The sequence below is a fragment of the Aedes albopictus genome, chromosome 1 (genome assembly GCF_035046485.1).
Source record: "Aedes albopictus strain Foshan chromosome 1, AalbF5, whole genome shotgun sequence".
In the NCBI taxonomy this organism is placed as follows: Eukaryota; Metazoa; Arthropoda; class Insecta; order Diptera; family Culicidae; genus Aedes; species Aedes albopictus.
This window is the reverse complement of record NC_085136.1, coordinates 225,856,427-225,883,709: the sequence shown is the minus strand read 5'-3', so window position 1 is coordinate 225,883,709 and position 27,283 is coordinate 225,856,427. Positions and strand designations below refer to the sequence as shown.

The 27,283-nt window shown below is 39.5% G+C and overlaps 1 protein-coding gene across 1 annotated transcript; it reads right to left on the bottom strand.

The window, feature by feature from the left end:
- Positions 1-1,621: 1,621 nt before the first annotated feature.
- Positions 1,622-26,174, bottom strand: LOC109430213 (V-type proton ATPase subunit B). The gene is made up of 3 exons (XM_019706260.3): positions 25,781-26,174; positions 4,869-5,194; positions 1,622-4,801 (listed from the first exon to the last, which is right to left on the bottom strand). Exons 1-3 carry the CDS (start codon positions 25,869-25,871, stop codon positions 3,728-3,730), a joined length of 1,491 nt encoding a protein of 496 aa, XP_019561805.1. The 5' UTR covers positions 25,872-26,174; the 3' UTR covers positions 1,622-3,727.
- Between the last annotated feature and the right edge of the window lie 1,109 nt (positions 26,175-27,283).

Sequence of the window (27,283 nt, the reverse complement as noted above, 5' to 3'; positions counted from 1 at the left end):
TTCACCGTAGAGTGCAGCGAGCTCGTGGTTCATCCTTCGCCGCCACACACTGTTCTCCTGCACGCCGCCGAAGATCGTCCTTAGCACGCATCGCTCGAAAACTCCGAGTACTTGCAGATCCTCCTCGAGCATGGTCCATGTCTCGTGTCCGTAGAGGACCACCGGTCTTATTAGCGTTTAGTACAAAGTGCATTTGGTGCGTGAGAGAATCTTTTTCGACTGCGGTTTCTTCTTGAGCCCGTAGTAGGCCCGACTTCCGCTGATGATGCACCTCTGAATTTCACGGCTCACGTTGTTGTCAGCCGTCAGTAAGGATCCGAGGTAGACGAATTCCTCCACCACCTCGAAAGTATCCCCGTCTATCTTTACATTACTATCCACCCAGACGGATCCGGTCGTGTTCGGTTCCGCCTACCAGCATGTACCTACTTTGTTTTTGAGGCATTCCCCGTCCCACCTTTGCTGCTTCGCGTTTCAGGCTGGTGTACAGCTCTACCACCGTTCCAAATGTTCTGGCGATAATGTCCATGTCGTCCGCAAAGCACACAAATTGACCGGATTTTGTGAAAATCGTTCCCTGGCTGTTGAGCCCGGCTCGTCGCATCACACCTTCCAGAGCGATGTTGAAGAGTAGACATGAAAGTCCATCACCTTGTCGCAGGCCCCGGCGAGATTCGAAAGAACTGGATAGTTCACCCGAAACCCTTAAGTGCCCCACACAATGCATACGTTTACGTGTACGTGACAGTAGTTTGACAGATTTCCCATGGGAAAACTGGCAAAAAAACGCAAACCTCGACGGAACGGACGCTATGTGTTCCAGGCTTTACGCAGTTTTGCACACCGTCCATCGTTGCTTTAATCTGTCTAGTCAGCCGAAAGATTTTGTTTTAAACTGTGTATAAATGTGTAATGTGTGAGAATCTCGTTTGAAGTTTCAAGATGTGTTTAAAATATAATAGTTCTAATAACTATTCTATTTTGTTTAAAACTAGCTAGAGATTGCTCATGAAGTATGAAAAGAAGGAAACAAATGTGAGAATACTTAGTTGCTTGGGATGATTTTCTTTGCCCAAACGTGGCTGGTAAACAACCGCTACTTTTATTTAGGCAAAATACTGCCATAAGCCTAATTGCCAGAACACTAATTTGAAAGACGACATTTTACTAGAACTAACCTCTCGGGAATGTTCCTGTTTATATCATGCAATACAAAAAGTTACAATTTAAAAAATCAATTGACTCACATTACTGATAAAATGGGCCCATATAGCCGAGGCGGTAAACGCACGGGTATTCAGCATGACCATGCTGAGGGTGACGGGTTCGATTCCCGATCGGTCCAGGATCTTTTCGTAAAGGAAATTTCCTTGACTTCCTTGGGCATAGGGTATCTTCGTGCCTGCCACACGATATACACATGCAAAACGGTCATTGGCAGAGAAAGCTCTCAGTTAAAAACTGTGGAAGTGCTCATTGAACACTAAGCTGAGAAGCAGGCTTTGTCCCAGTGAGGACGTTACGCCAAGAAGATGAGATGAGATGAGACATTACTGATAATCGAATGGTTTCAAAGAAAAAGAGAGTGATACTTTCTACGGTTAACAAATCTGGATGCCAGTAAGTTTTTGTCCGCTTTTATTAGTTTTTTTTTGTTTGTTTCTCTTTCATCATTTATAGTGTTGTATACACGTGAATAATTTTAGTTTTTATCTTCAACAGCTAATAATATATGTATCGTAATATATTTTCTCCATCCTTTCGCTACCGAATTTTTGCAGTGTGTTGACACGGTCGCATATGGTCACGACCGGCATCCAATCAGTGTTTAGTTTTCTACTTGCGCGCACGAATGTTTCATTAGATTTTGTGGGATTCTGAAGTTTGAAGTTCATGGACCAGAATAAAGTAAAACTCTCAGCTAAAATAATTTGTGACGTCGCGTAACGTGTTTTTTTAGATTATTTTATGTGGTTCATTCTGTTCTAGACATTAGCAACTTACAAGCTAATTATTGTACAGAAGTGCTTCCTTCCGAGAGGGGGGTGTCAATTCGAGTCGACATTCCTTCCGGTTCGAACCATCCCAAGACGAATGCCATACAGGATTAGTCGGAGCAAAGTCTTACATCTTCACCGGATTTCAGTTTACTTCGAACGGTTATTGTTTACAGCAGATGGTCGGCTAACGTGGTTATAATCAAAGGGGATTGTTCAAAGTAAAACCGAGAGGGCGAGATGTTGGTACCCAATCCGGGGGAAAATGTAGATCCCACCTTTTCTAATGCCTGGAATGGAACGTGCCAGAACGAGTCCGATTTCCGGATCTCAATCGATGGTCGAAGAACACCACGCCCAGGACTGTCGGAAGCAGTTCTACGTTTTAAGACCATGCAAAAAGGAAACGCTCATAACTTAACGACTAATTGTAGATAGCTTAAACGTCTAGCACGATAGAAATATAACAACAAAATTATATTTATAGCACGAACGAATCAAGTAGGGGGAATCAGAAAGGGGAAATACTTAGCAGTGCATCTAGTAGTACCTCTTCCTTGATTACATATTTGACTACTTATGCTGATTTTCCATAGATAGTTCTAATTTCTTCGAAAACAAACTGTTGATTATTTTACCTAATTAGCAAATTAAATTATGATAATAAAAAAGCTCAACTTTCCAGTATCGGTACAATCTTTATCGTTTGAAACGTCCAGTACAAGCGAAGGGCACAAGAAAGGCAATTCGATCCGAATTCCATCCAACCCCCACGAACCCTTTGGCTTTTGGAGGATCTTAAGGCGAGTCCGCGTGCGCCACGGAACATTGACCGGGAAAATTGGATGCTGAAAATTTTCCCTGGAATCAATTTCAACCGGTTGTCCGTCGATGCCGTTTTCTTAAATCAATCTTCTCTTCTTTTGTTTCGTTTTTTTTTTCTGATGGTAAAGTTTGCACACATTAGATTTTTAGATGGATGGATTTTCTTTAAGTTGTTGTTGTTGTTGTTAGTTGTTCCTTGTTGGATCTTGTCCGTCGTCGATTGAAAGTCGATTCGGTTCCGGCGCGGTTGGAGGATCGTATCGGATGCTTTTTACGCACTGGTTCGCATTGCACGGCGCAAAATTGGTCGAAGGAAAGTCGAGCGCATGTGGGAAAACCCTATACTCAAAAATAACAAATTTCTTTTAATTCTGGGTCGTTTTTCTTGAGGTGTTCAGTAGAAATGGTTCTTGCGAAGCTTTAGTAAGTAGATTATCGATTTTTCGTTTTAGGAATGCTTAATTTCCACAGCGACCATAAGGATGGTAATGTTACTCGAAATGACATTTGCTGTATCGACACACACACATTTAAATTGATACGAATATTTTTAAAAGACAAACATTATCCCTTGATTAGCTTCTTTTTTAAACATTGATAAGTTGAACCGATCGCTTGTGATTGATAAATAAGTTGCTGGTGGACGCAATTGAAACTGTAAAATGTGATTGTTCCAAGGGGAGGAAGATTTTCTTCATTACATTATATAACAATACTTTTCCGGCTCATGGGTATATGGCAAATCAACAAAAAAAAATGGAAAAAGAGTATAAACAATTTTGAAAAATTGGGTAAACTTGAGAAAATGTCCTTTTATAAAAGGACAACAACATGCAAAAGATATAAAGGAGATAACAAACGAAAAAATACGTACAGTTCAAACGTGGACATGAACAAGACCCAGCTTAGTGGCGCGAGTCTCGTGGGTAGAATTCGGCCAAAATGGAAGCCGGGATACGCTTGAGCATTTCTTTGGGGAAGATACGCAGCAGCTGCCAGCCAATGTCCAGGGACTCGAATACGGTGCGGTTCTCGTAGTTACCCTGCGAGATGAAGTTCTTTTCGAACTTGGTCAGGAACTCCAGGTACAGCAGATCATCAGGCGTGAGGGCCTCCTCACCGACGACGGCCTTCATGGCCTGGACGTCCTTACCGATAGCGTAACAGGCGTACAGCTGGTTGGACACATCGGAGTGATCCTTGCGGGTCATGCCCTCACCGATGGCGGACTTCATCAGACGGGACAGCGACGGCAGCACGTTCACCGGTGGGTAGATCTGTCTGTTGTGCAGCTGACGATCAACGTAGATCTGTCCCTCAGTAATATAACCAGTCAAATCCGGAATTGGATGGGTAATATCGTCGTTAGGCATAGTCAAAATGGGGATCTGCGTGATCGATCCGTTACGTCCTTCAACACGTCCGGCACGTTCGTAGATGGTGGCCAAATCGGTGTACATGTAACCTGGGAAACCTCGACGTCCGGGCACTTCCTCACGGGCAGCCGACACCTCACGCAAGGCTTCAGCATACGAGGACATATCGGTCAAGATGACCAACACGTGCTTCTCGCACTGGTAGGCCAAAAATTCAGCCGCCGTGAGCGCCAGACGCGGAGTAATGATACGTTCGATGGTTGGATCGTTGGCCAAGTTCAAGAACAGACACACGTTCTCCATGGAACCGTTCTCTTCGAAGTCCTGCTTGAAGAAACGAGCAGTTTCCATGTTGACACCCATAGCGGCGAACACGATGGCAAAGTTGTCCTCGTGCTCGTCCAGCACCGACTTGCCGGTGTGCTTGACAAGACCGGCTTGACGACAAATCTGGGCAGCGATTTCATTGTGAGGCAAACCGGCAGCCGAGAAAATCGGAATTTTCTGACCACGAGCAATCGAGTTCATCACATCGATGGCAGAAATACCGGTTTGGATCATTTCCTCCGGGTAGATACGGGACCATGGGTTGATGGGTTGACCCTAAAATGGCGAAACATAACGCTGAGAATCACACCACACAAGAAGGATCCCTTTTCTGTAAACATACCTGGATATCCAAGAAGTCCTCGGCCAGAATTGGGGGACCCTTATCGATGGGCTTGCCGGAGCCGTTGAACACGCGACCCAACATGTCCTCAGACACGGGGGTACGCAGAATGTCACCGGTGAACTCGCACACCGTGTTCTTGGCGTCGATACCCGAGGTACCCTCGAACACCTGGACGACGGCCTTGGAACCGCTGACTTCCAGCACCTGACCGGAACGGATGGTACCATCGTTCAACCGGAGCTGGACAATTTCGGCAAACTTGGGGAACTTGACCTCATCCAGGATGACCAGCGGACCGTTCACACCAGATACGGTCTTATAGGCTGCAAAAGAGCGGAAAGAGATGAAAATGTTTAGTGCAAGGTATTTATATAATGGAAGGTTAAGCAGGTCGTTTAGTTTGTGGGGAAAAGCAGAGGAAGCCAAATTTCAAAGGAATTTGCTGAGAGGGGGGGGGGGGGGGGGTTGTTTGTTTTCAGAATTTCTCACGGTGAAAAAATAATGGCCGCTCAGCCAGTTTTGACATCTAAGACTACCTTAGAATATGTAAATACGTAAATACCTTGGTTTAGTGCTTAATCAGAAAGAGAAGGCAAGCTGCATATACCTATGTTGTTATACAATCCCTTTATTTAGATAGCCATCTGACGGTTGAACGATATCTCAAAAACCGTTGTCATGTATTTATTCAAAGTTGGACTATCCAACTAACATTATCAACATCAGTTTTTTAAATAAATCACTTGTCACTTGGACTACTTTTTCTGCAGTCTAATCCTACTGTGGGAGGTTTTTCGGAAGATGTTGAAACTAACGCCAATCAAATAAACATCCACACCAATAAAATAACTGCTATTAAACTGCACAGCAACTTTTCGAGGCTCGCAATGTTGCATTGCTGTGATAAAGATACTGTTGGTGTATACAGTATGCGGCAGGAAAAAATGCGAAAGTGTTTTTCAACTTCAAACCTCATTTTCGTCCATTTGACATTACCCTTCACATACCCGCACCTCGACATCTCATTTTCAAAATGCTGGCATTTCGTCAATTTTCAGCCGATTTTTTTGAAGTCGCCCTCAATCGATCATAATTTGGTGCTAGTCTATTATACTCAAGTGGCCATGCAATATCTGGAACCATTCCGGAGATATTCCGGATTGTACTGGGGTCAGGGGGGGTGCTAAAATGGCAAAAAGTGATTATTTCGTGGGTTATTGTATTCGAATAATCAATTTTCAGCGTAACTTTTATTGCGAGCAATGAAACACAACTGCAATAACCAGATTTGTATAAGTTGACCGATCCGGACCACCGTGACAGGTTCCGCGGGGGCCTCATTGGGGACACATTTGGTTTTCAACCAAAACATGTCTTGCGACGTATCAAACTCCATGATTTCGAGAGAATGAGACAGAGAAGGTACACTGAAGTATGTATCAACTGATATGGCCGCTCCGGAACACGTGGAACAGGTTCCGTGGGGGCCTCATTGGGAACATTTCTGTTTTTCAACCAAAACAAGTCGTGCGACGTATCAAACTCCATGATTACGAGAGAATGAGACAGAAAAGGTACACTGAAGTATGTATCAACTGATATGGCCGCTCCGGAACACCTGGAACAGGTTCCGCGAAGGCCTCATTGGGGACACTTCTGTTTTTCAACCAAAACATGTCATGCGACGTATCAAACTCCATGATTTCGAGAGAATGAGACAGAAAAAGTACACTGAAGTATGTATCAACTGATATGGCCGCTCCGGAACACCTGGAACAGGTTCCGCGGGGGCCTCATTGGGGACACTTATGTTTTTTTCAACCAAAACAAGTCGTGCGACGTATCAAACTTCATGATTTCTGGAGAATAAGACAGAAAAGGTAGACTGAAGTATGTATCAACTGATATGGCCGATCCGGAACTCCTGGAACAGGTTCCGCGGGGGCCTCATTGGGGACACTTCTGTTTTTCAACCAAAACAAGTCGTGCGACGTATCAAACTCCATGATTTCGAGAGAATGAGACAGAAAAGGTACACTGAAGTATGTATAAACTGATATGGCCGCTCCGGAACACCTGGAACAGGTTCCGCGAAGGCCTCATTGGGGACACTTCTGTTTTTCAACCAAAACATGTCATGCGACGTATCAAACTCCATGATTTCGAGAGAATGAGATAGAAAAAGTACACTGAAGTATGTATCAACTGATATGGCCGCTCCGGAACACCTGGAACAGATTCCGCGAGGGCGTCATTGGGGACACTTCTGTTTTTTTCAACCAAAACAAGTCGTGCGACGTATCAAACTTCATGATTTCGAGAGAATGAGATAAAAAAGGTAGACTGAAGTATGTATCAACTGATATGGCCAATCTGGAACACCTGGAACAGGTTCCGCGGGGGCCTCATTGGGGACACTTCTGGTTTTCAACCAAAACATACCATGCGTCGTATCAAACTTCATGATTTAAATGAATAAAACACTTTGACGGAGTGGAAGGTACAAAATGATGAGAAGACCTCTGGTCTTCCTAGGTTATGCTTCAAGAAATCCTGTACGCATGTGGAATGTCCACGTTACGCGTAATACGAACGATGATCGTCAGCAAGAGATGAACCACACTTTCCCCTATAGCGAAACAAATATGCATAAAGTTGTAAGAAACGTACAGTCATACCACGATTATGGTCACCCTGAATAATGGGTCATTTCCATTTCAATAGCGTAGTGAACTAACTAACTAATAATTGTGATAGATGGGGCAATAATTGTGCAATGACATTACGGTAGAAAGAAAATATTTTAAGAATATTGAAGAATAATCTCGTGCAGATTGTGTTGTCAACGAATTGGGATTGAACAACAAGTATATTGTAGTATTTCATATGTCATTTATCTGCTGTATATTATTTTTTATTTTAATTTCAAACTTGCATGCTGCTACCAAGGTAGGAACAAATAACAGGAGAATAAAAAATTTTGCAATTGAAATTGAATACAGTCATGGAGCTATTTGTAATTCTATACACCCATATTTATTCTATTTCGAAACAAAGCGATTACATTGCTACAAAGGTAGTAAAGTCTTCGAAACAGTTGTTTGCACAAATTGCAAATCAAAAGCCTAAAGATGGCTACTTCGATTGTTATCTGTTGTGTGTTGTTATTTAGATATAGAAGAAGTAAAAAAAACATATTATAAGTATAAAAAGTATTTTTGGAAATAAACATCTAACCTTTTATTTTTTCAAACATATGCCGATTTTTCAGAAAATATACAGCTTGTGTACGTTTTGTGGATTGCCTAATTTAAATTTAAAAGGAATCTTTGGGAAGTTTTCTAGAGCGCCCTTTCAAGTCGATACCGAGTCGAGTCTACTTAGTTTTATCTTATTTCTGGCTTATTCATTCGAAATCATGAAGTTTGATATGTATCACGGCAGGTTTTGATTGTAAACCAGAAGTGTCATCAATGACGCCACCGCGGAACCTGTGCTAGATATGCCGAGGTGGCCATATTAGTTGACACAGACTTAAGTCATTTTTGGCTCATTCATTCTAAATCATGAAGTTTGGTACGGCGCACGACATGTTTTGATTAAAAACAAGAAGTGTCTCCAATGTGGCCCCCGCAGAACCTGTGCAAGATGTTCCGGGTGGTCATATTAGGTGATACAGGCTAAATCTATCATTTCTGGCTTATTTGAAAACATGAGGTTTGATACGTCGCACGACATGGTTTGGTTGAAAACCAGAAGTGTCCCCAATGAGGCCCCCGCGGAACCTGCTCCAGTTGTTCCGGAGCAGCCATATCAGTTGATACATACTTCAGTCTACATTTTCTGTCTCATTCTCTCGCAATCATGAAGTTTGATACGTCGTACGACTTGTTTGGGCTGAAAAACATAAGTGTCCCCAATGAGGCCCCCGCGGAACCTGTTCCAGGTGTTCCGGAGCGGGCATATCAGTTGATACATACTTCAGTCTACCTTTTCTGCCTCATTCTCTCGAAATCAGGAAGTTTGATACGTCGCACGACTTGTTTTGGTTGAAAAATAGAAGTGTCCCCAATGAGGCCCCCGCGGAACCTGTTCCAGGTGTTCTGGAGCGGCCATATGAATTGATACATGCTTCAGTCTACTTTTTCTGTCTCATTCTCTCGAAATCAGGAAGTTTGATACGTCGCACGACTTGTTTTGGTTGAAAAACAGAAGTGTCCCCAATGAGGCCCCCGCGGAACCTATTTCAGGTGTTCCGGAGCGGCCATATCAGTTGATACATACTTCAGTCAAGCTTTTCTGTCTCATTCTCTCGAAATCAGGAAGTTTGATACGTCGCACGACTTGTTTTGGTTGAAAAACAGAAGTGTCCCCAATGAGGCCCCCGCGGAACCTGTTTCAGGTGTTCCGGAGCGGCCATATCAGTTGATACATACTTCAGTGTAACTTTTCTGACTCATTCTCTCGAAATCATGAAGTTTGATACGTCACAAGACATGTTTTGGTTGAAAACCAAAAGTGTCCCCAATGAGGCCCCCGCGGAACCTGTCACGGTGGTCCGGATCGGTCAACTTATACAAATCTGGTTATTGCAGTTGTGTTTCATTGCTCGCAACAAAAGTTACGCTGAAAATTGATGATTCGAATACAATAACCCACGAAATAATCACTTTTTGCCATTTTGGCACCCCCCCTGACCCCAGTACAATCCGGAATATCTCCGGAATGGTTCCAGATATTGCATGGCCACTTGAGTATAATAGACTAGCACCAAATTATGATCGATTGAGTGCAACTTCAAAAAAATCGGCTGAAAATTGACGAAATGCCAGCATTTTGAAAATGAGATGTCGAGGTGCGGGTATGTGAAGGTTAACCAATCTATGTTTCAACGTTCCATGATCTACAATAGGCTAGTTTTCTGAAAAGTTAATTAAAAAATTTCCCATTTTGGTCACCAACCTTTACAGGGCGGCGCCTCAAGATGAAGACAACCAGAATTTTCAAACCGCAGAAAATCGCACAGGTCGCTAAATTTAGCATCTGATAAAACGAAATTTTTGATTTTCTCTACAATATCATCAAATATATGTACTTATTTTATCTGGTATGTGAAACTACATGGCTCTGGATCAGTGTGGTCTGGTTGTTCATCGAATTTGAGCTAATTTTGTTACTGTTATAGTCATTTTGTTTAATGACCATTGGGCGCGCAGTTTATTGATATCCGCTTATTAGGCCTACATTATCACATGTTAAACATCAAATGTGTTCATTTTTATTTTTCAGTGCTAGAATATAGACATTGACTGATACACTGTCATGAAAAAATAGTCATATATAATCCATATTTAGCGTGTAATAGTGCCTTGAACTTTTCGCATTTTTTCCTGCCGCACCCTGTAAAAGGAGCTTGTTTTGTGTAACTGTTGTCCAACTGAATCCATCGGTTAAGAGGTGCAACCATCTCTCTGTACTCATACGAAGAACAAGTTCTACTTTCTGAGGCAAGGGAATGTCCATAAATTAAATACGTCACGCTTTTAGGGGGAGGGGGGGTTCACTAAAGTGTGACAACCCATACAAAATTTTCAGAGGTCTCATACAAAAAGTGTGACATATGGGGGAGGGGTGGTTGAAAATGGGCAATTTTTGCGTGACGTAATTTATGGATGCTCCCCAATAGTCCTTGTTTACAGAAGAGCTGATGTTTATCTTTGCATTGTCTGATTGGATTCGGGTTCCATACCGAATGTTGTCTCGGACCATTTTGCAACTCTGCTTGGAGCCAACGTATCGATCTCTGCGCTGAACGACATCAATACAATAGTTCGATTGAAGATTCATACGAAGGTCAAATCTTGTGTGAGTTCTCGGCGTACATTGCAGATTAACAGGAAATTCGCTTTACGATCTCGAACGACATCGAGCTCACCGATCCACCCTGACCGGGTGGATATGCTTCTTTGTGCTGAGGTATTTATCGAGATTTTTTTTATTAAAGAGGTTCTAAACCAACGGGTTCATTCGCCTCTAAGATTTATCGATATGTAGAAGTCTGGTTGTATGCGGATTCCGAACACGAATGCAGTTCTACTGCATTGGGTGTTAAGCGGATCGATTAATTCTCCAAGCAGTTTTATCTCCGCTGAAGACAACTTCAACGAAATTGTACGGAATGTCTGGCAAATCGAATCCTGTTGCGATCCCGAAGAGAAACTCGTACCGTCAGGAGGGATGCTTCAAGGCTCATAAAGTCTGTTCGAGCTCAGCTGCTGGCTACTGTTCCTGAAGGTCAACGATAAGGGTGCGCAGACATAACTGATCCCACACCATAAATGCGGGAATGAAAACTTTGGATGTGTCGTGGAATCCCAAGGAAGATAGATTCACGTTCATCGTGCTAGGTAGGGTAAGTAATCAAAATTTGAACCAAATTGCGGCTTTCTGAAGCAGTGCAAATTTTAAGTGATTTTTTCTCCCACATGGAAATAATTTACTACGGCAAAATCGTATGTACATGAAAGCCACGGGTATAAGCTTTCTGTTAAATGGTAAAAAGTTTGTATTTGCACCGAATTTCATTGAAATATTTGATGTTTCATCAACAATGATTTTAATCTTAATTTGAACCATCGTAATCATAATTTGAACCAATTTTAATCTTAATTTGAACTACTGGCGGCAGCAGCTCGAGCAACTCACAAAACAGCCAATTCCATACTAAACAATGAAAAATCACATGAATCTGCTAATTCTCATACCTATTTTTCATTAGGCAGTGGAATCCCAACTCAGAATGTTCGAAATTTTTCAGGAATTTGGAAACTAAGTTTGGAATTTCCATCAACTTCAACTCCATTCAACTTAAGATAACATTCTCCAAGTAAGAATCACTTAAATTTGATAATTTTATGACAAATAATGCGGAATATTATTCGGTTGGTCGATTCTACGATAAATAAGCTTTCATTTGACGTGTTCACATATTGCGTGTGATATAATGCATGAGCTGTAGTGCACCGAAAATGTGCTTTCTCTGGGGGGAAATGGGTGAAATCACAGTGATTTTTCATTTGCCTGTTTTCCAAGACAAAAACGCTTTTTTTTTCAATGCTTTTAAAGTCCATGTTATCAGGTTATATTACGGAAAGATGTTTAACATCTTTCTCGGGACAATATTTGCCTGAAAAGTACTTCGTTTTAATGAATTTTGAAATGGTTCAAATTAAGATTACAATTTGACTAGTTCAAAGTTTGATTTCTTACCCTAATCCAAGTCGCTTGTCCAAGTCCGGATAGCTTGAATCGTCTTCCGTTCAATTCAAATGAAGCTGTCACTTTTCTTCGCAGAAAATAGTCCGCTCTATTATTTCGTAAGGAAAAGTAACGCTTCCTCTCATACTAATTCAATTGGGTTTTTAAATTAAGAAAAATGTATTGATTTTTTGATTTTATACGAAAGAGCACCTTTTTCTGAACTACCATGATTTTTTTCAGATTTTTAGAACTTCATTTTGGTACCGTGAACCGGGGTCAAATTGATCTTCGGGTCGAAATTGATCACACGTTTTTCGGTTAGGTTTAGCATATTTTAAGTAATTTTCTTACAACTATCGTGCAGTTGGGAACCGACACTAAACGATATTTGCTTGGAAACTATTTGAAGTATGTTTAATCTAACGGAAAATCGTCCGATCAATTTCGACCCGGAGATCAATTTGACCCCGGTTTACGGTACGTAAAATCGATTTCGAAGAGATTTTTCGAAATCTCCTTTTGACAGCTGGCCAACTGCTTGACAGCTCCGCCCAGTACAAAATGCGACGAGGGGTGATTCGACAAATTGCTCCCATACAAACTTCAAACTGATTTTTAAATAGGTTCCCGGGCACCAAAATTCATGAAAATTTGGATTTCGGCTCAGTTTGGCAAGCAAATTCTGAATTTGGACTTATCTCAACACCTCTAAAAAAGCCAATTGTCAAAAGTACTTGCGGAAAAAGGACAAATTCTACTTGAGCGCTCTATTTGGGAACAGGAAAGTTAGCTTTGCTTTTGTACTTTCATATTTTAAATAGATCAGATCTAGTTGATAATTAATTATTTCCCTTTTTTTTTTGATTGATTGATCATGAAGATTAATCAATGAGCCATTTTCAATCGTCCTAAAATCAAATTAATCATTAATCTTAATCATTAATCACAGAAATTGAAATTTGAATCACCAATGATTAATCATGATTATTTTTTTTTGTTAATCATAAACGCTCTGCTTTAAAGGTTTCAGGATGTTGTTCCACCGCGTCGACCACTTTAAAAACCAGTATGTCAAATGACATTCTCAGAAAGTGCAGTGCGTGAAAGTGCAGCTGCTTTGAGAAAGTATTCTGGGCACAAAAATCCATATATACGAATATACGACGGTCTTTTATAATTGCTAGCTCTAGGTACAAGTGTTACAATCGTACACTATACGAAAGGTATGTACTCCGTAAGCAAACAGATCTTAAACGTAATTCTAAAGGGTTCCGATCATTCATATACGAAAAGCGCAAAGAATGTGGGCTACCAACCTCTACGTACTACGGGAATAATGCTTCGGACTCCCTTGATGGGATCTGCCATTTATTTTCAAAACACTGTTCGAGTGTGTTCGACGATCAACCAATAAGTACTAAAAAGCTCCGCAATACTATCAGATCTGTTCCGGAGAATGTGCTTCTCTCTCGTTTGTCGGGTGAATATCACTGCGTCCAGATTTTAGGACTATTGGGATATACACTTTTGCTGTGAGGTACACAAGTTATCTCAATAACATGTTTGTCACTGAGATACCTTGGTATCGACTTAACTCAAGACTACCCCTATCATTGATGAATAAAGATCCTGATTTACAGTATGTGATTCCCCCATTCTGGCGAGACTATTTTTAGGAGGCCAACCACGTCATTGGGGGATAACATCCATATGTCAGCAAGCCCTAAGAAGGGCTGGCCAAGAACTTCGAACTTACGATGGATCAGTGCACTGCAATAGCAGAGGATGTTACTCTCTCTTCGTGACAGAAGCGACAATTTGAGGTTTGGATTGATCCGATCTTTTGTAGATGGTATCTGCAGGGGCAGTGTCCCGTTATTAGACCGGTATAGATGTTAAGACCTCTTTTGTTGAGACCTAATAATTGTTGATTTTTTTGGGGTTCATTGTTACGATCCTTTTGGATTGGCTCTGTGCTTATTTTTTACGTCGGTGATTACACTGAAACAGACATCCTCACAGCTCTACGCAAAATTCTGTGTGACCGAATCATTAACTCCATTGTGGAAAAATGAGGCTTTCCATACAGCAATCGAATATTCTTTATTCATACATAAAAACCAAAGACCCAATGACTGTGAATACGAGGTAATCTTTGAATACCAAATGGCGAACTATAAAAATATTAAACGTAGGTTAAGTAGTGTGAATTGGCAAGTAGTTTTAAGAAACGAAGGAAATGTCGATACTGCTGTTGACGTATTTTACAAAATTTTATCGGAAATAATTATCCAAGAAATTCCTTCAAGGAAAAAACGTCGTAGCAGAAATTTAAAAAAAACCCAATCTGGTATAATAGACAGATAAAAAATTTGAAGAACCGCAAACAAAAAGCCCATAAAAATTACAAGACACACAATACCAATGAAAATCTAGCAAATTATTTGGATATATGCGAGCAATTGAACTTAGCCATCAGTAATGCATTTGAAGAATATAATTCAAAAACTGAAAGCGAAATAAAGTCCTGTCCAAAGAACTTCTTCAACTACGTAAAATCCAAATTAAAATCTGACAATTTTCCATCCGTTATGCATCTTGATGAATCTGTTGGTGATAACTCGGAAAAAATTTGCAATCTTTTTGCAAATTTCTTCCAAGAAATCTATACAACATTTTCTGAAGAAGATCGTGACCGCGATTATTTTGCATTTTACCCAGAATTCCCTAGGGACATTGGCGTAAACCAACTCCAAGTGCAGGATATTTTACATGCTCTTAAGAATCTAGACGCCTCAAAAGGTCCTGGTCCTGACGGGATCCCCCCAGTATTCATGAAAACTTCAGCACAGGAACTGACTGCTCCTTTGTTTTGGCTTTTTAATATGTCGCTGGAATCTGGCAATTTCCCAAAACTATGGAAAAGCTCTTTTCTAGTACCTATTTTCAAATCTGGCCGAAAATCAGACGTACGTAATTATCGTGGTATAGCCATTATCTCTTGCATTCCGAAACTTTTCGAGGCAATTGTCAACGAAAAGCTATTTCTCCAAACCAAAAACAGAATTACTGATATGCAACACGGCTTCTTCAAAGGTCGGTCGACCTCAACAAATTTACTGCAATTCATAGACTATTCATTAAACGCAATGGATAATGGAAACCACGTGGAAGCTCTCTACACGGACTTTAGTAAGGCATTTGATCGCATTGACATACCAATGCTACTTTTCAAACTACAAAAAATCGGAATTGAGCCAATTCTCCTGAAATGGCTTGAATCATACCTAACTGACCGTCAACAAATAATTAAATTCAATGGAAACAAGTCAAACCCAATTCAAGTCACTTCAGGTGTCCCCCAAGGCTCTCATTTAGGACCTCTTCTCTTTATTGTGTATGTAAACGACATTTCCTTCATTTTAAACAAACTAAAAGTTCTAATTTATGCCGATGACATGAAGCTCTTTCTGGAGATACGAAATGAAGAAGACATCAATGTATTCCACAATGAAATTCACATATTCTACGTATGGTGCAAAAAAAGCCTTTTAGAATTAAATGTAAAAAAATGCAACTTAATATCATTTAGCAGAAAAAGAACAACACCAAACATTTCAGTTGCATTAGGAAACCAAAATGTGGAAAAATGTGAAAGAGTAAGAGACTTAGGAGTAATCTTAGACTCTAAGCTTACTTTCGTAGACCACTACAACACAATAATTCACAGGGCTGATAACATGCTAGGGTTTATTAAGCGTTTCTGCTACAACTTTAATGACCCATACACAATCAAAACTCTGTATATTGCATATGTAAGATCAATACTGGAATATTGCAGCATTGTATGGTCTCCTTTTTCAATCACGCACGAAGAAAGATTAGAATCAGTACAAAAGCAATTTCTATTATATGCTCTTCGTAAATTAGGTTGGACTTTATTTCCTCTTCCATCATATGAAGCACGCTGCAAGCTTATCGACATACAAACATTGAAAGAGCGGCGTGAAATTGCAATGGTTTCTTTTGTTAACGATATCGTTTCACAACGTATTGATTCAACAAAAATCTTATCCTCATTAAATTTTTACATACCTTCTCGGCAACTACGAAATCGAAACATATTCATAACAAACCACTGTAGAACAAACATTGACTTTACAATGTCTCGGCATAACCTTAGAAAATACTTTTACAGTCTTCGAAGTCCCAACACCTAAAAACATTATAAATACACTACCTATCCTAATTTAATTTTTTAATATTTTTTATGTATTTCTTAGACTAAACTATAGCATTAAGAAACAAAAATATGTATATGTAAATGTACTAGTCTACGTCGGTTGACGAAATGAATAAATAAAAATGAAGTCTTCTTCAGCGATTGGGCCACATGGGATTCCGACACTTGTATTGAAGAGATGCTCAAATGCTCTATGTAAGCCCTCACGCTTCATCTGCAATAGCTCTATCCGGCAATCCACGTTACTGGATCGATGGAAAAAACTCCGTTTTGTTCCCCGTATACCCCGCCAATCCGGAGACGGCGGGTTCGATTCCGTTCCGGCCGGAAAAAAAATCTCGACTCCTTGGGCATAGTGTATCCACATGTATCGTTGTACTCGCTTCACAATCAGGGATGGGAACACTCACTTTCAAAGGGTTACACTCACTTGCTATTTTCTTAGCTCAAAAGGATGCAATCAAGAAACGATGTATGGACGACTTTTGCATTGTGGTTTTGTCTAAAATTTTGCCGGATAGAGTAGGGATCGCACACGCATACCCAAGTCGTGAGGGAGCTGCGAGGCGAGGGCAACTCTCCACGAGGTGAATGTTAATTACACTCACCTCGTGGAGAGTCCTTTTTACAACTCTGTCATGACTTGCGTATGCGTGTGCGACCCCTACTCTATTCGGCAAAGTTTTAGACAAAACCACAATGCAAAAGTCATCCATACATCGTTTCTTGATTGCACGCTTCTGAGCTGAGAAAATAGCAAGTGAGTGTTTCCATCCTTGTTTACAATATACCAATTGATGCATTGCCTGGCAAAGAAAGCCCTTTAATTAATAACTGTGGGAATGCTCAAAATTCACTAAGTTGAAGTGAGGCAGGGCAAGTTCCAGCTCGAGTATAGAGCCACAAAGAAGAAAAACAAGAAGCGAAGGCCAGCAAAAACCTTTGGTTCATCTTTCGGATATCCAAGGAATTCACCGACCCCCATTGCCTGCGATCCTTTTACTGCTCCTTGATACGATCAATTCCAGAAACTACAGTAGTGATTTGGAATTGGAATTGGAATAACCCGTATGAGCTTCCTCCGTACGAAGATCGCTGCAGATTGCTAGAACATGATGCCATCGGAAAACGAAGAAAAGTGGTGATGGCTGTTTTTGCAGGAAAAATCATAAAAAGAATTTTTGATGCACCTTATTGTGGCATCGGCCAATCATTGGTTCCATTGCCTTACCACAGTATGTAGAGTAGCAGCACAGTGAGCCAGCAGCGGAGGGTGTGAAGTTAGTAGAGATTGAGGCAGCAGCCAATAAAGGTGTGCATCGCGGCGCGAAGTAGTTTTGGTAATATTGAAATCCAGGACATTATTATTCAGTTTCCGAATATTCCGTTATTTTTAAGATTTCGTCATACTGACTATGCTCAACAAGAGCCAATTATACGAATATGTGCGAATATAAGGAACTACCCTCAGTGTACCAGTAGCCGCTTGTTGTTACAAAAATAAAAGAAATTAATTATTACTAAGGATTAACATATCACGAACACATAGAACCTTATAAATGCACAAACAAGAAACGTCACAAGTGAACACAGCACAACATATAACATAAATGTGCCCTGTTATCCAGATGGATAACATCTTCCGATCACAGGATGACGAGGTTTCATGTATTGATTTGGGTCCATCAGTCATCCTGGAATTGTATTTTATTTGGCAGTTTGCCTTTTAGTTCACAGCATTTGATGCTGTGTTCATAGCTTGGTTTTGTCTAGGAAAACTAATCCTAATCGGGCATCCCGTTTCAGGGTTCGATACTAGAGCTCAACAACTTGAAGTCCGTGGCAGGGAAAGGTTTACATCTCTAGCACTTGACCGCTGCCCGAAATAGCCTGAAAGTTGGCAATCAATATTGGATTGCATTTCATGGGCCTCTATTTTTCCAGAACCCTATAAATGTATATTTAAGCTCGGGGAATATTTACAAGTTAAAATAAAACATAGAACACAAAGAACGCACGAATACAGAATTTATAACACATTTAACAATTATTCTGTCTTATAATTGTAACAAATATTTATACCCGTAACACAATCCAACGTTTGAGCAAGAATTTTTCGTGAATCGTTCACCGATTCACGAAAAATTCGGCTCCCATATGCTTCATATCCTTTATAACAATAGTGTTAAGGCCATAACTTAACACTAAGATAAAGATAAATAACTTAACCTAAACTCAAAACAAAACCAAAACGAGTTGTGCTACCCGAAAGCCACAATGCTTTCCAGAAACGTAGCGGTGAACAGGACTAACAAGTCCCCAGAAAACACCTTAACTCAAAAAAAAAAGATTGTTACCCGAAAGCCAAACTGCTCTCCAAATCACGTAACGAATAAATCTAACCTAAACTAAACTTTACTTTTATGGAGGTTAACTGTCCACAAAAATAAAATGGCCTTAAGACTGAAATTATAATCTTTCCGACTAGCTATCATTTGCATACACGGGGTTTTTTAGTTGGGCGCCATGTTACAAAAATTCCAACATGGAACCCTACAAATGCTCGGGCCCCACGTTGGGCGCCATGTTACAAAAATAAAAGAAATAAATTATTACTAAGGATTAACATATCACGAACACATAGAACCTTATAAATGCACAAACAAGAAACGTCACAAGTGGACACAGCACAACATATAACATAAATGTGCCCTGTTATCAAATATACTATATTAATAATATAACTCACTTCCAGCTATTTCTGGCGACCCTTCATCCTGTGCTTGTGGCGCCGCTTGTGACGAACGTGGCAACTATTACACTCTAAAAACGTATGCTCTTCAGAATTACACACGCTGTCAACATCAATGAACTAGGGATGTCAATAATCTCTTCAGTTATCGATAAATAATATCAAAATGTTTAGGGTTTAAATAAACAAATCATATTCTTTGCGTAATAGTTTTTGCACACAATATACTTTTAGTCAAAATGAACCAACAAGTATCCCCAGTAGCCATAGCAATTTGACCAAAATATTTCACTTCTCGAAACTTCCAAAACAAATATACTTCTGGAAAAAAATGATAATTGCGAAACGTCAAATTGCGTATGTTCCATCACTGATATACGACAGTTACTAAATATAAACTTAATATTTGCTTTGTCCAATATCATAATTTTGTTTGTGCAAATTGAATCTTGTACATCCCTAAATATGATTGACGACCATAACAAAAGTAAATGTCATGGAGACACGGTTAAACTAGAAATCCTCTACATAGAGATAAGCGGAAGTTACATATGGGTCATTCCACACCAAGTGTACACACCGCATGTTATCGACCATCACGGATTTCGACCAAATTTTGTTGGAATGTTTGTTTAAATGGAGGAAGAAAAAATCCAAATTTTGATGCCGATCGGATCACCCCTCGGCCCGTGGCAGCACCCCTCGTCTTTGCCAATACAAGAAAAATCAAAGTTTTCCCTTCCTTTTCTCAATTTATAGCTTTGAAACTATAACATATACACATTTGTGACCTTCGGCTTTTTTGAAGAAAATTGTTGGAGGAATCCAGGAAAAATATAATTTTTTTGATACAGTGTTGCCAAATATGTTATTTTTCAATTTTAAAATTTAAAATCGATTTTTCTTCGAATGAGTAAATTTTGATTTCAAAAATTTTGATTCCATCGTGTTTATCAGACATTTTCCAGTCGAAAAAGCTCAACTCTCCGAGGTCTTTTTGGCCGTTCCAGAGATACAGCGTTTTTAAGCTTGAAACCCGGTTTTCTCTAATATATAAAATAAGTCCAATTTACAAGTTTCGCTAAGAAAACATTATTCGATGCAATTTAAAGGTGATTTGGGCTGATTTAGACCAAGGGGACTAGAAAACTATGTAAAATAATAATATGCCAGTGTTGCCAGTTTGTCAATTATGGATTTATTAGAATGGATAACAATAAATGGCTTAAGTTTAAAATTTATGTATTATAATCCTTATTTCAATTGATATTCTACCTATGCAAACATTGAGATTGAGGAAAGTGTTGCCAGACATTTTAATTGTATTGTATAAATCTACATGAGAACTTTTGTATCAAATCAAATTATCAAGCAAGAATCATAAACTCCTTTTTTACAATTTTATTGCTATTGGCAACACTGAACCTTGACAGTTTTCGTTTGATGTGCAACTTTTTATTCATGATTCAGAATTACGCAAATTGATTCCGACTGTTCTTGGTGTATTTTTAGGATGTTTAGCTTTTCAGTCCGATTGTGAGATCAAAAACAACCTTATGTTCTCATACTCCGACGCTTCGTATCGGATCTTGAGAAAGGTCTCATACAGATCGAAACGTTGGAGTAAGAGAACATAAGGTTGTTTTTGTTCTCACAATCGAACTGAAAAGCCAAAAAATCCTAAAAATAAGTTCAGAATTACGAAAAATTATTCTGGATGACATGTTATGCCTTAACGAACAAGTTTCTATTCTTTTTTTTTGTTTATCCATTGTTTTGAACTTGTACGGGGAAAGGAAAGTTCCCAAAAGTGAGTTCAGTTAACTTCATCAATTCGCATACAGACAGAGTACTTTGAGTAGAAGTTCTTTTTACCCAACCGCCAGTTCAAATTACTCAAAGATGCAAAAAAGAGCTCAAAAGTTAGTTTAAATGTAAAAGTTTCACGAGAAGGATTATTGAGTTCCTGTAGAGTTGCATTGTTTCGCACATGAAAAAGGATCAAGCGAAGGATTAGATGGCACATTTAAAAGACTAGCAACCCGGGAGTGCGTACAAGGTGTAATTATCCAGGCACCTAAACAACATTAAAATTGGTAAAAAATGAGTAAGTGACATAGTATTGATAGTTGAGTAATTTGAACTGGCTGTTGGGTAAAAAGAACTTCTACTCAAAGTACTCTGTCTGTATGCGAATTGATGAAGTTAACTGAACTCACTTTTGGGAACTTTCCTTTCCCCGTACAAGTTCAAAACAATGGATAAACAAAAAAAAAAGAATAGCAACTTGTACGTTAAGGCATAGCATGTCATCCAGAATGGGTTTTCGTAATTCTGAACTTATTTTTAGGATTTTTTGGCTTTTCAGTCCGATCGTGAGATCAAAAACAACCTTATTTTCTCTTACTCCAACGTTTCGATCCGTTACGAAGCGACGGAGTATGGGAATATAAGGTTGTTTTTGATCTCACAATCGGACTGAACAGCTAAAAATCCTAAAAATACACCAAGAACAGTCGGAATCAATTTGCGTAATTCTGAATCAAGAATAAATTGCAGTGAACATTTGAATTTACCACTGCCCTTATTAAAGGTTTGTTCGAAGAATAGAAAGTTGCACATCAAACGAAAACTATCAAGGTTCAGTGTTGCCAATAGCAATAAAATTGTAAAAAAGGAATTCTTGATTCTTGCTTGATAATTTGATTTGATACAAAAGTTCTCATGTAGATTTTTACAATAAAATTAAAATGTCTGGCAACACTTTCCTCAACCTCAATGTTTACATAGGTAGAATATCAATTGAAATAAGGATTATAATACATCAATTTTAAACTTTAGCAATTTATTGTTATCCATTCTAATAAATCCATAATTGATAAACTGGCAGCACTGTCATATTATTATTTTTCCATAGTTTTCTATTCTCCTTGGTCTAAATCAGCCCAAATCACCTTTAAATTGCATCGAATAATGTTTTCTTAGCGAAACTTGCAAATTGGGCTTATTTTATATATTAGAGAAAACCGGTTTTCAAGCTTTAAAACGCTGTATCTCTGGAACGTCCAAAAAGACCTCGGGGAGTTAAGCTTTTTCGACTGGAAAATGTCTGATAAACACGATGGAATCAAAATTTTTGAAATCAAAATATACTCATTTGAAGAAAAATCGATTTTAAATTTTAAAATTGAAAAATAACATATTTGGCAACACTGTACCAAAAAAATTATATTTTTCCTGGATTCCTCCAACAATTTTCTTCAAAAAAGCCGAAGGTCACAAATGTGTATATGTTATAGTTTCAAAGCTATAAATTGAGAAAAGGAAGGGAAAACTTTGATTTTTCTTGTATTGGCAAAGACGAGGGGTGCTGCCACGGGCCGAGGGGTGATCCGATCGGCACCAAAATTTGGATTTTTTCTTCCTTCATTTATACAAACATTCCAACAAAATTTGGTCAAAATCCGTGATGGTCGATAACACGTTTCCACTTTTTCTCGGTCACTTCATATGGAATGACCCATATGTCGATTCGGCAACGCTGTTCATTTTGTTTACATCAGCTGCCAACACTTGCTGCAAAGCTAGATGTTCAAACTTTGTGCGTGACTTCGTAGTGGTTCAAGTTGTTTTGTTTACATTTTCTAATTATAGTAGATTTTTTTTTCAAAATTTTGAAAAAAATAGCGGAGCAATCGATGAAATCTGAAATTTATTGCAAAGTGTTAAGCTAAACATATCGGCAGAAATTAAGCAAGAAGCAGCAATGAAAGTTTTTTCGAGAAGTGCAGCAACAAAAGTTTCGTCATAAGCTTGAGCTTTTGAAAGCAGAATTAATTAAATTCTATCTTTTTACTAAACTTACATATACCGTCAATTTCTCGATATTAAAAATAAATAATTTTAATTTATTTAGTTCGGATTGCAATACCGTTCAATCGACGCCTTCTTACGAACGATCAGCCTGTTCATTTGGCTCACACTTTGACAGTTCTTTCTGCACGATTGGCTTACAATGGCCGCCTCCGCAGATCTCTATAATGTAGGATTACTAGGTTAAACATATTTAGCAAATATGTGGTTTAATTTAAGGTGGATTGCCACGTTTGACGCTAGATGGTGCTGTAAGCTGTTCGCCAATTCAATGCATGGGGAACGCGGAAGTGAATCATATTGTTTATATAATATATTTGCTGTTATCCAGATGGATAACATCTTCCGATCACAGGATGACGAGGTTTCATGTATTGATTTGGGTCCATCAGTCATCCTGGAATTGTATTTTATTTGGCAGTTTGCCTTTTAGTTCACAGCATTTGATGCTGTGTTCATAGCTTGGTTTTGTCTAGGAAAGCTAATCCTAATCGGGCATCCCGTTTCAGGGTTCGATACTAGAGCTCAACAACTTGAAGTCCGTGGCAGGGAAAGGTTTACATCTCTAGCACTTGACCGCTGCCCGAAATAGCCTGAAAGTTGGCAATCAATATTGGATTGCATTTCATGGGCCTCTATTTTTCCAGAACCCTATAAATGTATATTTAAGCTCGGGGAATATTTACAAGTTAAAATAAAACATAGAACACAAAGAACGCACGAATACAGAATTTATAACACATTTAACAATTATTCTGTCTTATAATTGTAACAAATATTTATACCCGTAACATCGTGTTCCAATAGCCGCTCACGAGCGTAAAAATTAGGTTCACCACCATAAATACAATATTTTTATCACGGATATTCAAAATGTGCGTGCCGAATTACATTTAAACGGGGAGGATTGCACATATTTATGCCAATAAACATCAGTTTCATGGCGGTGAGCGGCTATTGGAACACGAGCGGCTACTGGTACATTGACGGTACCTCCATTTCATACATTGCAACATTAAAAAGGACAATTTTAAAATGCAACTATGCCTATGCATTAAAGAAGTATCAGAAAGCAGATTCCAAGATATGGACCCGAGTAAAACCCACAAAAGCAGCATAAAGGTGAATTACGTTCAATTAACACGGCATTTTTCTAACAGCCCAATACATCAAGTTAATCACTAATCCTTGAAGTCACGCAAACCTTAAAAGTCGCGGGACTTAAGAGATTGTACTCTCTCCTAAGTTACTCCCTAATTCCAATTGGAATGCAGGGCAACTTCAGCAAGGGCCCTATTTAGGGCAATTTTCGCTTAGAACTTAATCAATATTATACTAATTTTGCATGATATGTTCATTGTTTACCCTAGTGAAAAAATCCACGCCAATTAGTATGCAATCGACTGAGCTATAAGTGAAGTAGCCCCTGCTGAAGTGGTCCCGAACCCTAATTATTCCCCTTGCATTGGAGACTTGACCCCATGACCACCTTAAGCATAAAATAAAATAATTAAAAAGAACATTGCAGTCGCTAATAACGTATAAAATTGAACATAAATTAACATATTTATTTGAAGATTATAAAATTTACGTTACTGAATGTAAATTAACTACTAAAAATACTATGATCGCGATTAAGTCCTTAAGTCATGAAAATATCTAACAGTTAATTAATTTTACATAACTGAGGAAGCATGTGATGCTCTGTCGTCTCCATTCTGCTGGCCAAACAAAATTGATAAACGCTATCTTATCTGACGACTCATATTGACTTCAAACTTGCTTCAAAATGCAAAGCAAAGCCAGTCGGTTCTTTCAATTCAATACTTTAACTTTAACAACAGTCATTAATGATTGTTAAATGAAACGCAACGAAGTATGAATTTATTAATGATCTGCAGTAGGTCATTCATCAAAAAATACACTGCAAATTGTTCAGCTGGTTGCCGAGAGAAATCCATTCATCAGCACTCACCCATTCATATCAGATAGTGATGGCGATTGCAAATCCACTTCGCCACTACTACCACACTACTACAACTCTACGTCCAACGCTCGTGTGCCGTACGGTATCGTGTGTAAAACGGAACGGCGAGTTGCGTGAGACAGGGAGAGTATGAGCCCGAGTCATGAAAACAATCGATCGCCAGAACGAAACAGCAACAGCAATTTGTGATGCACAACGCACACTCTTGCTCCCTGCCAGAGGAAATCTGCGCACCGCGGGATGGTGTTTGTGAGGGCGAGAGACAGAGCGACCACTCAATGAACACCACTTTGTGGCAGGCGAGCGAGAGTCAGGTGTTTTGACAGTCATGTGACATCAAAACAGAATTTTCCTTCGGATTTTCTGTTTGTTAATGACGGAAATTTTAATAAAATCCATTATTTTTACGGAATTTCAGCTACTGGAAAAGTTGGAATTGATTCTGGTGGAAACAAAATGCATTAGCTTTAGCAAATTTGATCGCAGGCAATGATGTTTTTTTGCATTCATTTGTAACTCCGGATTATCAACTTATCGGCAACTAATCGATAATTTCATTTCTTTTTCTGGTATTTTACGGATTACAGGATTATTTAACACCTTAATACCAAAATGCAATCGAGAAAACTTACAAAACCTTCAGGACTACTAACTCGAAATCAAAGATCTTCCCCCCGAAGGTTATCACATGACACTTCCAAGCTACGCAAATTTTACACCATTTTTTCGGGGCCAAATCTCCCCGCAGAAAAACGCACTTTTACCGGATCAAAACGAGTTCCCTCGGTACTTACTCAGTCGTGGCTGCGAGATGAAGTCTCTGGACACGGCCAATACATGTTCCTTGGCGGCCTGGTGGGCCGAAATGGTACGATTGACGGACATTTTTTTTTCTATCGTCTCCTGCTGGCTGCTACCTCTCACAAACTGGTCTATTGCCTGCTGATGTTCCGCGACTTGTTCCTCCAATCCGCTTCTAGCACGGTGGACGATGGATGGATGTGGTGCTGCTGAACTGCCGCGTGACACCGAAAAACCCGGACACACTCGACTCGGGATGAGCGACGACACACAAGTGCTGACGGGTGGACGAGAAAAAACTTTGTGACCTCTTCTGGCACCAGAGTAGTGAACAGCTTCAGCTCTCGCTCGGCAGAGATTTTCCTCGTACGTACGCGCACAGTGACAAAAAGTCAAAGCGATGAATGAAAAGTGGGCGAAATCCGCGGAAAATTCACCACTGCACTGGCGAAATAGCTGTCACAGATCGGAAAAACTGGCGCGGGTTGTCGCGAATCAGTGGTGAGTTTGAGTGCGACCAGGACGCGACATCTTTTGGAGGGTAGCCAAAACATGTTGAATGTTAGGGTGATCAATATTTTTATTTTAGTATCAATTTTTTTTTATAGAACTGAAATAAGTTGTATCAATAAAAAAATATTATTGGTACACACCAAATTTTCGATTTCTCATCCAGCAATATGAATTGCTGAGATGCAACCAGCAAATTTTATTTCACTGAAACATCAGTAATGGTAACTGATGAATCAGCAATGATTGCAATGGATCATTGAAGCCGACTTTTTCGCTACTCACCGCATCAAAACAAAAGCGCCACCGTATATGGACGGTAACACAGTGACAGCAGTCGAGTTACGTCAAACACACAAGGCTACGATGGCGCTATCTGTTCATTTCATAGCGGCCGTTTTAGTTATTTTACTGATCCATTGCTGATAAACAGCAAATCATGTGTCAAACACTTGCAGTTTCCCCGGGAACTATGTTGCGCACTCATCTTCTCAACATTTAGTAAATCGCCAAGAATTCATAGCAATTCCAACAAAAAGCCCTTTGCAGCACAAAATGTAAGGCACCGCATCTTTTATGGATATTCCAAGCCTTTGAGCATTGTTTGCTAACTGTAAATTATCAAAGATACCATTTATTTATAAAACTGGAAAATTTGTAAACATTTGAAAAAAAAAAACAAAAAAATCCAGCTGGAGTCGAGCACGGACAAAATGGATCATTGAAGCCGACTTTTTCGCTACTCACCGCATCAAAACAAAAGCGCCACCGTATATGGACGGTAACACAGTGACAGCAGTCGAGTTACGTCAAACACACAAGGCTACGGTGGCGCTATCTGTTCATTTCATAGCGGCCGTTTTAGTTATTTTACTGATCCATTGCTGGTCAACCAGCAAAATAAGCTGTCAATACACGATACTGAAGATCCAGCAAAAAATATTTTGCTGGATGGAATGCTGAATTAACAGCATGTCAAAAACCAG

Excerpts from the sequence above, each read along its gene's own strand:
- LOC109430213 (XM_019706260.3), bottom strand. The coding sequence starts at position 25,871 with ATGTCCGTCAATCGTACCATTTCGGCCCACCAGGCCGCCAAGGAACAT. Across the intron at positions 5,195-25,780 it reads CATCTCGCAGCCACGACTGA|CCTATAAGACCGTATCTGGT; the intron begins GTAAGTACCGAG and ends GCTCTTTTGCAG. Across the intron at positions 4,802-4,868 it reads AGGACTTCTTGGATATCCAG|GGTCAACCCATCAACCCATG; the intron begins GTATGTTTACAG and ends TCGCCATTTTAG.